The sequence below is a fragment of the Diceros bicornis genome, chromosome 37 (assembly GCF_020826845.1).
Source record: "Diceros bicornis minor isolate mBicDic1 chromosome 37, mDicBic1.mat.cur, whole genome shotgun sequence".
Classification (NCBI taxonomy): Eukaryota; Metazoa; Chordata; class Mammalia; order Perissodactyla; family Rhinocerotidae; genus Diceros; species Diceros bicornis.
The window spans coordinates 18991986-19004219 of record NC_080776.1 but is presented as its reverse complement, the minus strand read 5'-3'; the positions used below and the strand labels follow the sequence as shown (position 1 = coordinate 19004219).

General features: G+C 37.7%; 1 protein-coding gene across 2 annotated transcripts in view; it reads right to left on the bottom strand.

Moving 5' to 3' along the window:
• LOC131399107 (nuclear body protein SP140-like protein) overlaps positions 1-11625 on the bottom strand; it is a 61482-nt gene extending 49857 nt beyond the window's left edge. For both annotated transcript variants that reach the window (XM_058533176.1, XM_058533177.1), the window contains exon 1: positions 11467-11625. In XM_058533176.1, the coding sequence (XP_058389159.1) occupies positions 11467-11498 (32 nt within the window). In that variant the 5' untranslated portion in view covers positions 11499-11625. The remainder of the gene's footprint in view (positions 1-11466) is intronic.
• Positions 11626-12234: the final 609 nt, after the last annotated feature.

The following is a 12234-nucleotide window of genomic DNA, read 5'->3' as shown; positions in this document are numbered from 1 at the left end:
ACTAAGAGTTTAAAAAAATGAAGAAATTCTTGGAGAAATATCTAACTCAATTAGGAAAAGTAACAAGGATTATAGGTATTCTAGTGGGTGAAGAGAGGGAGAAAGGAGCAGAGAGCTTGTTCAAAGAAATAATCGCTGAGAACTTCCCAAAGCTGAGGAAGGAACTGGACTTACAAGTACATGAAGCCAATAGAACTCCTGATTATATCAATGCAAAAAGACCTTCTCCAATGCATGTAATCTTAAAACTGTCAAAATTCAATGACAAAGAAAAAATATTAAGGGCAGCAAGGCAGGAAAACATAACCTACAAAGGAACCCCTATCAGGCTTTCAGTGGATTTCTCAGCAGAAACCTTACAGGCTAGGAGAGAATGGAATGATACATTCAAAACTCTGAAAGACAAAAACTGCCAGCCAACAGTACTCTATCCAGCAAAACTATCCTTCAGATACAGTGGAGAAATAAAAATTTTCCCAGGTAAACAAAAGCTGAGGGATTTCATCACTACTAGGCCTGCCCTACAAGAAATGTTGGAAGGAGCTCTCCCATCTGAAACTAAAAAGCAAAGGTTTACAAAGCCTTGAGCAAGGAAATAAATAGACAGATAGAATCATAAAATTGCAACTCTCTATATGAATAGGTTAGTAAACATATAATTATAATATAAAAGACAAAGGGAAAGAAAGCATCAAAAATAACCATAAGCACTTCAACTTAGTTACAAACCCAACACAAAAAGGAACAATTTGTGACAGCAATAACTCAGAAGGAGAAGAGGAAAGGGATGGAACCTGCTTAGACTAATGGAGATAAGAGGCTATCAGAAAATGGACTATCTCATCTATGAGATCTTTTATATAAACCTCATGGTAACCACTCAACAAAAATCAGAGCAGAGCCACAATACATAAATAAAGAGAAAACTGACAAAATCACCAGAGAAAACCACCAAACTTAAATGACAGTCAGAAATACAAGGGAAAAGAAACAATGGAAATGTAAAACAGCCAGAAAACAAGAGATAAAATGGCAGTATTATGCCTTCATATATAAATAATCACTCTAATGTAAATGGATTGAATTCTCCAATCAAAAGACACAGTGTGGCTGGATGGATTAAAAGACAAGACACAACAATATGCTGCCTCCGGGAAACACACCTCAGCTCTAAAGACAAACATAGGGTCAGAGTGAAGGGGTAGAAGACAATACTTCAAGCAAATGGCAAGCAAAAGAAAGCAGATGTTGCCATACTTATATCAGACAAAGCAGACTTCAAGATAAAAAAGACAATGAGAGATGAAGAGGGACAGTATATAATGATAAAAGAGACATTCCACCAAGAACACATAACTCTTACGAACATATATGCACTTAACATAGGAGCACCAAAGTATATAAAGCAACAATTAACAGACCTAAAGGGAGAAATTGACAGCAACACAATAATAGTAGGGGACCTCAACACCCCACTTACATCAATGGATAGATCATCCAGACAGAAAGTCAACAAGAAAACAGTGGCCTTAAATGAAATACTAGACCAGATGGACTTAATAGATATATATAGAACATTCCATCCAAAAACAGCAGAATACACATTCTTCTCAGGTGCACATGGAACATTCTCAAAGATAGACCATATGTTGGGAAACAAGCAAGCTTCAAGAAATTTAAGAAGATTGGAATAATAACAAGCATCTTTTCCAACAACAATACTATGAAACTAGAAATCAACTACAAGAGAAATGCTGGGAAAGTCATAAATATGTGGAGACTAAACAACATGCTACTGAACAACAATTGTATCAATGAAGAAATCAAAGGAAAAATCAAAAAGTACCTGGGGATAAATGAAAATGAACACAAAACATACCAACTCTTATGGGATACAGCAAAAGCAATCTGAAAAGGGAAATTTATAGGAATACTGGCCTACCTCAATAAATAAGATAAATCTCAAATAAATAATCTTAAACTACACCACACAGAAACAGAAAAAGAAGAAAAACCAAAGCCCAAACTCAACAGAAGGAGAGAAATAATAAAAATTAGAGCAGAAATAAATGAAATAGAGACTAAAAACCAATAGAAAGGATCAATGAAACTAAGAGCTGGTTCTTGGAGAAGATAAAAAAAAAATGGCAAACAATTAGCCAGACTCACTAAGAAAAAAAGAAGAAATGCTCAAATAAATAAAATCAAAAATGAAAGAGGAGAAATTGCAATGGATAACACAGAAATACAAAGGATAATAAGAGAATATTATGAAAAACTATATGCCAACAAATTATACAACCTAGAAGAAATGGATAAATTCTTAGACTCATATAATCTCTCAAAACTGAATCAAGAAGAAATAGAGAATCTGAATGGACCAATCACAAGTAAAGAGATTGAAACAGTAATCAAAACCCTTCCCAAAAACAAAAGTCCAGGACCAGATGGCTTCTCTGGAGAATTCTACCAAACATTCAAGAAGATTTAATACCTATCCTTCTCAAAGTATTCCAAAAAATTCAAGAAGATGAAATGTTTCCTAACTCATTCTATGAGGCCAGCATTACCCTGATACCAAAACCAGACAATGAGAATACAAAAGGAAAGTTACATGCCAATATTACTGATGAACCTAGGTGCAAAAATCCTCAACAGAATATTGGCAAATCGAATACAGCAATACATTAAAAGGATCATACACAGTGCTAGTCCTCATGGCCTAGGCCTCATGGCTAAATTTGGCACAGTTTGCTTTAACAGCCCAGGTTCTGTTCCTGGGCACAGACCTACATCACTAGTCAGTGTCCATGCTATGACAGTGGCTCACATACAAAATACAGAAAGATTGGCCACAGATATTAGTTCAGGGAGAATCTTCCTAAGCAAAAAAAAAAAAAAAAAAAAAAAAAGGATCATACATACACCATGATCAAATGGGATTTATACCAAGAATGCAGGGATTGTTCAACATCTGCAAGTCAATCAATGTGATACTCACATTAACAAAATGAGGAATAAAAATCACTCCATCATCTCAATAGATGCAGAGAAAGCATTTGACAAGATACAGTATCAATTTATGATAAAAAGTTCTCAATAAAATGTGTATAGAAGGAAAGCACCTCAACATAATAAGGCCATATATGACAAACCCACAGCCAACATCATACTTAATGGTTAAAAACTGATAGCCATCCCTCTGAGAACAGGAACAAGACAAGGGTGCCACCATGCCTATTCAACATAGCACTGGAAGTTTTGGCCAGAGCAATTAGGCAAGGAAAAGAAAAAAAAAAGGGATCCAAATTGGAAAGGAAGTAGTACAACTCTTGCTGTTTGCAGATGACATCATTCTATATATAGAAAACACTAAAGAATCCATCAGAAAACTATTAGAAATAATCAACAACTACAGCAAAGTTGCAGGGTACAAAATCAACACACAAAAATCAGTTGCATTTCTATACACTAAAAATGAACCAGCAGAAAGAGAAATCAAGAATACAATCCCATTTACAATCACAACAAAAAGAATAAAATATCTAGGAATAAATTTAACCAAGGAGGTGAAAGACTTATACACTGAAAACTATAAGACATTATTGAAAGAAATCAAAGAAGATATAAAGAAATGGAAAGATATTCCACGCTCATGGGTTGGAAGAATAAGCATAGTTAAAATGTCCCTATTACCTAAAGCAATCTACAGAGTCACTACAATCCCAATCAGAATCCCAATGACATGCTTCACAGATATAGAATAAAGAATCCTAAAATTTATATGGAACAACAAAGAACCCTGAATAGCCAAAGCAATCCTGAGAAAAAAGAATAAGCTGGAGGCATCAGAATTCCTGACTTCAAAATATACTACAAAGCTATACTAATCAAAACAGCATGGTACTGGCACAAAAACAGACACAGCAATCAATGGAACAGAATTGAAAGCCCAGAAATAAAACCACACATCTACGGACAGTCAATCTTCGACAAAGGAGCCAAGAACATACAATGGAGAAAGGAAAGTCTCTTCAATAAATAGTGCTGAGAAAACTGGATATCCACATGCAAAAGAATGAAAGTAGACCATTATCTTACACTATACACAAAAATTAACTCAAAATGGATTAAAGACTTGAATGTAAAACCTGAAACCATAAAACACCTAGAAGAAAATATAGGCAGTATATTCTTTGACGTCAGCCTTGGTAGCATCTTTTGGACTACCACGTCTACTCAGGCAAGGGAAACAAAAGAAAAAATAAACAATTGTGACTACATCAGACTAAAAAGCTTCTGCAAGGCAAAGGAAACAATGAACAGAACGAAAAGACAACCCATCAACTAGGAGAAAATATTTGCAAATCATATATCCAACAAGGAGTTAATTTCAAAATATATAAATATATACTCAACAACAAAAAAACAAAAACCCGATCAAAAACTGGGCATAGGATATGAATAGACACTTTTCCAAAGGTACACAGATGGCCAATAGGCACATGAAAAGATGTTCAATGTCACTAATTGTTAGGGAAATACAAATCAAAACTAGAATGAGATATTACCTTACACCTGGCAGAATGGCTATAATTAACAAGATGAGAAATAATAAGTGTTGGAGAGGATGTGGAGTAAGGATCTGCTGGTGGGAATGCAAACTGGTGTAGCCACTATGCAAAACTGTGAAGATGCCTCAAAAATTAAAAATAGAAAAATACCATATGAGCTAGCTATCCCACTACTTGGTATTTATCCAAAGAACATGAAATCAACAATACAAAGAGATGTATGCATGCCTATGTTCATTGCAGCATTATTCACAATAGCCAAGATATGGAAGCAATTCAAGTGCCCATCAACTGATAAATGGACAAAGAAGGTGTGGGGTATATATATACAATGGAATATTACTCAGCCATAAAGAAAGACAAAATCATGCCACTTGCAACAACATAGATGGACCTTGAGGGTATGATGTTAAGTGAAATAAGCCAGACAGAGAAAGACAAACACTGTATGATTTCACTCATGTGTGCAAGATAAACAAACACATGGATAAAAGGTACAGATTAATGGTTACCAGAGGGGAGAGGGGTTGGGCGAAAGGGGTAAAGGGGTGCATATGTATGGTGATGGATAAAAACTAGACTCTTGGCGGTGAGTGCGATGCAGTCTATACAGAAGATGATATATAAATAATGTACACCAGAAATTACATAATGTTGTAAACCAATATGACCTCAATAAAATAAATATATAACTAAAATGTAAAAAATAAAATAGTATCCTCATTACACTCTATCCATGTACCCCATAGGTTCTTTTTTTTTGTATGCTTACCACCTCTGCCATTAAATTACATATTTATTTGTTCATCTATTGATTATTTGTCTTTCTCAATGGAATACCACCTCCATTAGGGTAGTCACTTAGTCTGCTTTGCTCACCATTGTATTCCAGCACCTAATCAAGTGCTGGGAACATGATGTCAGGAAATATTTGCGAATGAATGAGTAAGGTATTAGAGGAATAAAGAGAACGTGATTAGAATTCTGAGCATATGAAAGGCATTCTTAAACAAGACACAAGAAGGAAACATTGATAAATGTCAGCATACAAACTAAGTTTTTAATGTGGTTTTTGAGTAAAATAGGAAAATGAAGCCAGACTATAGAATAACCCTTGCTCAGTACCCATAGAACATAATCTACCCCAAAATAAATCAAGGAGTAAGATATAATAGTTTGAGGTAGGCCAAATGTCCAATCTATAACAATTAGAAGAACTGGATAGAATGCCAAATAAAACTAAACAAAACAAGAAAAACACCGCACACTATTTCAAAGGAATTAGAGAGCTACAGAAACAACACAGAGGAGCAACTGCGATTCTAGAGACAGGAGAACTTCTCTGAGGTTGTTAAGGAGCTTAGCTGTTTTTTATCTGCAGACATTTACTGATTCTGGGAGAAGAGGCTGAGAATCTGAGCTTGGTCAAGGACAAGGAGTTCTGTTGGGAGCAAGAAAAACAGAAGAGCCTGCGATGGCCATGCAAGGAGGAGAGGAGAGGCCCCAACACAGTCAGTTCCCTCCTCAAGATATTTAGTATACTCAATGTCCGGCATTCAATCAGAAAATAACTAATGTCAAAGATAGGACTATAAAACCAAACCAAGGAAAAAAGACATAATAGAAGCAGATGCACAGATGATCCAGAGATTAGAGTCAGCACACAAAATCTATGATCAAAATGCTCAAGAAAATGGATGAAAAGATGAAGAAAATCGAAAGTTGGACAATTCCACCAGAGAATTGGAACCTATGAAAAATAATCAAATGGACATTTTAGACCTGAAAAATACAATTTCTTAAATTAAACTCAATGGAAGGATTTAGCAGAAGATTGGATTAAAAAATACGTAATTAGTAAATAAGCAAACTAGAAGATGGACAGATCAGTGGAAGATATCCAATTAAAGTACAGAAATTCTAAAAATGAAAAAATCCTAAATAGTGTGTAAGGAATATGTGAGAAACAGTCAAAAGGTATAATGTAATCTGCTTTTGAGTCCTAGAAAGGGAGAGTAGGGAGTTAGGGGGAGGGCAGAAGAAATATTTGAAGAGGAAATGGTTAAGGATTTTCCAAAACAGATAAAAGACATCTACTCACAAATTCAAGAAACTCTGAAAACCCCAACAAGATGAATGCGAAACAAAACATAAACAATCAAAAAAGCAAAGCCAAAAACAAACAAATCTAGACTCATTACTGTATAAATGCTAAGAGAAAAATCTTAGAAACAAGCAGAGAAAAACTTCATAAGCCACAACGAAACCTCAAGCCATAAACTTTGAAAACAGGCAGTTAACCAATCAATCGATCAATCAATGACCATAAGTTTCTGGTGTGGTGGGGCAGGATTCAAAAAAATCTCAATATCCTTTAACACCACAAGCAATATCATTCTGTTGAAAAAACATTTAAATATTATTAATCATTGAAGAGATGAAACTGTGGTAAAGATTTACCATGCAAAAGTAAAGAGGAAGGAGAAACAGAGAGGTAAGCAAGCACAGAGCCACTTTTGACTTGACGGCATTCGCTGATCCCAGAGACTCAGATCTTCAGGATTGACAGCCTTAAGGGGTGAGAGGGACAGAGATAAAGTCTAGAGTCCACACGGAGTGGAGGGTCTAACAGGACTCCAGACATGACCATCACATCTGCACAGTGAGAATAAAGGGGAGGGGACAGCTCTGGCCTGGAATTGTTTCCCAGTAAACCCCTTGGCTTCCTCCAGGTCCTCTCAGAGCCCGATCTTGTGTTGAAGTGTTTCTGGATAGGTTGTGCCCTCAGGCACCTGGACGTGGGCATGGCAAACAGAAATCCTTTCCAAAGGCGAGTAGGCCTGCCCTGCAGGCCTAAATTTTACCCATAATTAATTTTTTCAAACACAGTTGAGTACACAGTCAAAGATAACCAGCAAAATAATTTTTGTGACTAGACTGTGGAAAGGGAAAAATAGTAACTTTATAGTGGAGAAACCTGGCAAACACCACCTTAACCAAATGATCAAGGTCAACATCCCTGGTGATAAGTTGGGCTGACACATCCCCTGATAAGTGTGATGAGAAGGGCACTTCATCTCTGGGGTATTCTTTCATAAAACCCATAACCCCAGTAAATCATGAGAAAAACACCAAGGCGAACCCAAATTGAAAGACGTTCTACAAAATGCCCTACCAGTACTCTTCAAGCTGTCAAGGTCATGAAAGACAAGGAAAGACTGAGAAACAGTCACAGACCAGAAGAGAGTAGGTGGCTAAACGCAATGTGGTACCCTGGACTGAATCCTGGAACAGAAAACAGACATCAATGGAAAACTGGGGAAACTGAAAAAAGTCTGGGGTTTAGTTAGCAGTGATATACCAATGTTGGTTTTATTAGTTTCGACAAGTGTACCACAGTAATGTGAGAGGATAAACTACAGGAAATGAAACTGGGTGTGCAGTATACAGAAACTTCTGTACTATTTTGCAACTTTTCCATAAACATAAAATTATTACAAAATAAAAAGTTTATTTAAAAAAATTTTATGAGAACAGCAGAAACACCAGAAAACTGGACCACAAACATTTCATACATTGAGAGTATCAGATGCCAACTATAAAACTTCCTTAATCTGTGTAAGTCTTTTATTAGAAAAGAAAACCTACAGCAAGCATCATCCATAATTGTGCAATGATAAACGTTTTCCCTTTGGGATTGGGATGAAGACCGATGATGACTCTCACTGCTTGTATTCACCATCATACTGGAAGTCCCAGCTGACACAGCAAGGCAAGAAAAGGAAGTAATAAGCACAAGGATGAGATTGGAAGAAACAAAACTGTCATTATGTATAGATTATGTAAATTCATATGTATATACATATATATCTCCATATAAGTTATTAGAATTAAAAAGAGTTAGGCAAAGCTTCAATTTATTTTTATATCTTAGTAACAAGCAGCTAGAATGTTGATTTTAAATTATGTAGATTTAATAGCATAAAGATATAAAGTATCTATGAATAAATCTAGCAGAAGAAGTATAAGAACCTCTAAGGAGAAAAATATAAATTTCATTAGAAAATATTTTTAGTTGAAAATATACATATACCATATTTATGAGCTAGAAGACATAATATTACAAAGATGTCAGTTCTCTTCAAATTGAGCTATAGATTCAATGCAGTCCTAAACAGAATCCCAGCAAAATTTTGACAAGCTGATTTGGAGATGCAAAATGCCTAGACACTGGAAAAAAAGAGGATGGAAGATTTGCTCTACACATATCAAGAGTTCATGGGAAGCGTCGTCATTACGACGGTGTGGTACTGGCCTAAGGAGGGGCTCTTCTGGGCCAGTGGCAGAGAAGAGAGAGATGGAAACAGACCTGCATATACATTGGTTATGAAAAGGGCAGCACTGAGGTCAGTGGGGATAGGATGGTTTAACCAATTACAGGTTCCTCAGAAAAAATTGATAAGAATAAAAATAGGGCTTTCGAACTGGAGATCAGATGGGAAGCAATTCAGTCTCAGATAAGGCAGGAAATGGGAAAAAAACTTGACCCAGATGAAGACGTGCAAACTGGGGGAGAGGGGAGAGCTGCAGGCCAAGCAGGAGTGAGAGGAGCTGTAAAACCACGGCAGGCAGGAGAAAAAGAAGGTAAGGCAACACGGAAACCAACCTGCAGACAGAATCAACCTGGAAGAATAACCCAGAGGACGGGGAAGATGTCCCCACGGCCCTTATCATCACACAAGACCTAAGCAAATCCAGCTGCAGTGTGAAGATGGGAGGATAAAGTAACAAATGTGGGTCACAGTGGAGCCTGCAGAGCTGTAGAAACAAATTAAGATCCCCCCCAAAATAAACACAATCAACTTCTTAAAATATTAGAAATAAAAAGATACAAAAAATTACTGAAAATTAAATAATCATGATGGAAGAAGAGTTTGAGACAACCATCGTGAACCAAAACAAAAAACAAAAGGGATGCAAGTATTAGTGGGCAGATAAAAGCTGTAAAGACTAAAGTTGTGCCAAAGGAAGAATAATTTTGTCCCCAAATTGAAAAATAAAAAGTTTCAGAGATATTAGAGAAGAAACTTTCCCTGAAGGAAAGATAGGATCGAATCTGCCACCCTGAAGAACAAAAGAACTGTGGTTAAAGACAGCGTGCATGGAATTCACCAGGAAGTTTCTGCATCGCTTTATTTATTCATAATAACAAGGGTGCATCTATCTCTTAAAATCAATACTATAATAAGTCTATACTCTAAATTTCAAGATTTAATAAGATAGAAGTCACCATAAACAAAGTTAAAAGACAAGGAAAGTATATTTATAACTTTCAGGATATGTAACAAATTCTCCCTTATCGTTAAAGACAGGACAGTCACCTCAACTGAGTAACACTGGCAAAAAATAAACCACCAATTCATAGAAGAGGAAATTTAAATGGCCAATAGACATGAAAATCTGTTCAACCACACAAGTAATCAGAAATGCAAATTAGCAAGATGCATCTCTTTATCTACCACTTTTGCAAAAATGGATGTGGGGAGATGATCCATCTTATTTGTCATTGGGAGGAAAATATATTGGTTCAGCCACTAAGGAGGCAATTTTGAAGAATCTATAAACAACTAAATATTAGTACTCTTTGCCTCAACAATTCCACCTTTTGGTTTTTAACACAAGACAAACACTTATCTATGTGCAAAAACATAAAGAAATATATAATCATTATTATCACATCTTGTTGGTAAAAGTGAACAATTGAAGATAACTTAAATGTCAGTTAATAGAGGGGGATATGGTTTAAAAATTGTGGTATATCAATTCCGTGGAGTAGTATGCAGATGTTGAAAGACTGAGGTAGATCAATATGTTTATTAAAGTGAAAGATCTCTAATATTTTTAATATTAAATGAAAATGTAAAATGCAGAATGGCATATACAATATAATCCCATTTGTTAAAAAACAAGCACACAAATTATGTATTTAGGAAAATGAGTTGTATATGTAATTGCACAGAAAAAGATCCGGAAGATTACTCACACACTTAGCAGGACCAGGATGGGAAGCTGCGGGGGGACGGGGGCTGGTGAACAGGACTTTTTCTCTCTGTATACTTCCGTGTCGTTTGAAATTTTATGAACAAGAATGTATAATGCATTTCTTTTGTATTAAAAAATTAAAAATATTAAGTAATGTTATTTCTGACCCATTACTGGAGAAAAAGGTAGGATTTCTACCATTTTTCTTGTCAGAGGTATAACCCATTCTAGAACAGAAAATCAAAGTAAAAATGAAAATACCCAGCCTGCGTTAGTCTTTGGCGTCTTGGGCCTCTCTCTTCCTTTTACTTTCTTTTATCAAGATCAAGGGAGGAAGAACACAGACCCCCACACAGAGCTGGGAACAGGCCCGGAGCTGACGGAGGCCCATCCACAGGACAGGTACGAGGCCCCAGCATCCGGTGTTTGAAAAGAAGTCAGGTGTTTCCCTGAATTTTATATTCTCTGAACTCCCTTCTTTGAAATGACCGACGTGAAGGCAGAGGAGGCTGGAGGAAAAGGAAAGGATTCAGAGGTCATGAGGAATAATAAATCCCGCCACAAAGCCTGGTCAAGACAGCTGACTTCAGGTCGGCCTGCCAGCTGAGCAGCAGCTATACAGCAAGCAAGTCGTGTGCGTTGTGGCAGCTGGACTCACACCAGCAGGCGGCCTGCTGCAGTTTACACTCCGATTCCCTCATTGCATATGCCTGCATTTCATTATACTGCCTGTGAGTGTTCTTGTGAAGCAGATCCAAGGGCCAGGCTTCACTGAGCGTCTACACGGCTGACACTGACGCAGCAGCCGTGGCCAGAGAGAGAGGTTAAAGGAAGGGAGATAAAGACTGACCTGGTGCTGAAGTCACTGCCCCCATCGGCCATCTTCCCGCCCCAGGCCTTGCCTGGACCTTGAGCTTGGCCTCCAATGCCTCCAGTGTCCCCAGCCTGGGTCCAGGGTGGCTGCTGAGTCTTAAGCAAGAAACCTGCAAACCAACTCACCCAGAGAGGGCCCCGCCCAAATGGGGAAAACAAAAGTGAAAGTATCTCAGTGTGCCGTGCAGACGCTGTCTCCCTCCCCCGCAGCTTCCCTGTGGTCCTCAGCAATCAGGACATGTTACAGCAGGAATGGACGAGCAGTGATGCTCAGGGCCTGGAGGTCCCGGGGAAGAAGGATCCGGGGAGGAGCAGGGCCAGCCCCCAGGAGTCCACTTGTCTGTGCAAAGACACCAAAAACATCTGTGTGAATCCTCCTGTCCTCAGCTGTTTTCTATCTTCTAAGAGGGGGTCAGAGTTTACATGGGGTGGGGCGAACCCCACGCCTGCCCCTTCCCATGTCTACATGGTTGTGGGGGAGAGGGAAAGACGAACACTTCAAATCTTCTCTCTGGCCAGTGGGAGAGCCTGGACCTGACCAAGTTAGGTCCCAGCATACGGACACAGAGCTGGAGAAGCAGACATACTCTAGAGTGATGGTTTCCACATTATGTTCCGCTGGATCCTACTTCCTCTGGCTGTTAATAAGGGTTCTCTCCCAATTACATTTTAAGATGCAGGGGAAGTTTTCTTTCCTCTCTCTATTTCTGTTCTTCCTTTCCCCCAAAAGAGTGGACATGGACCT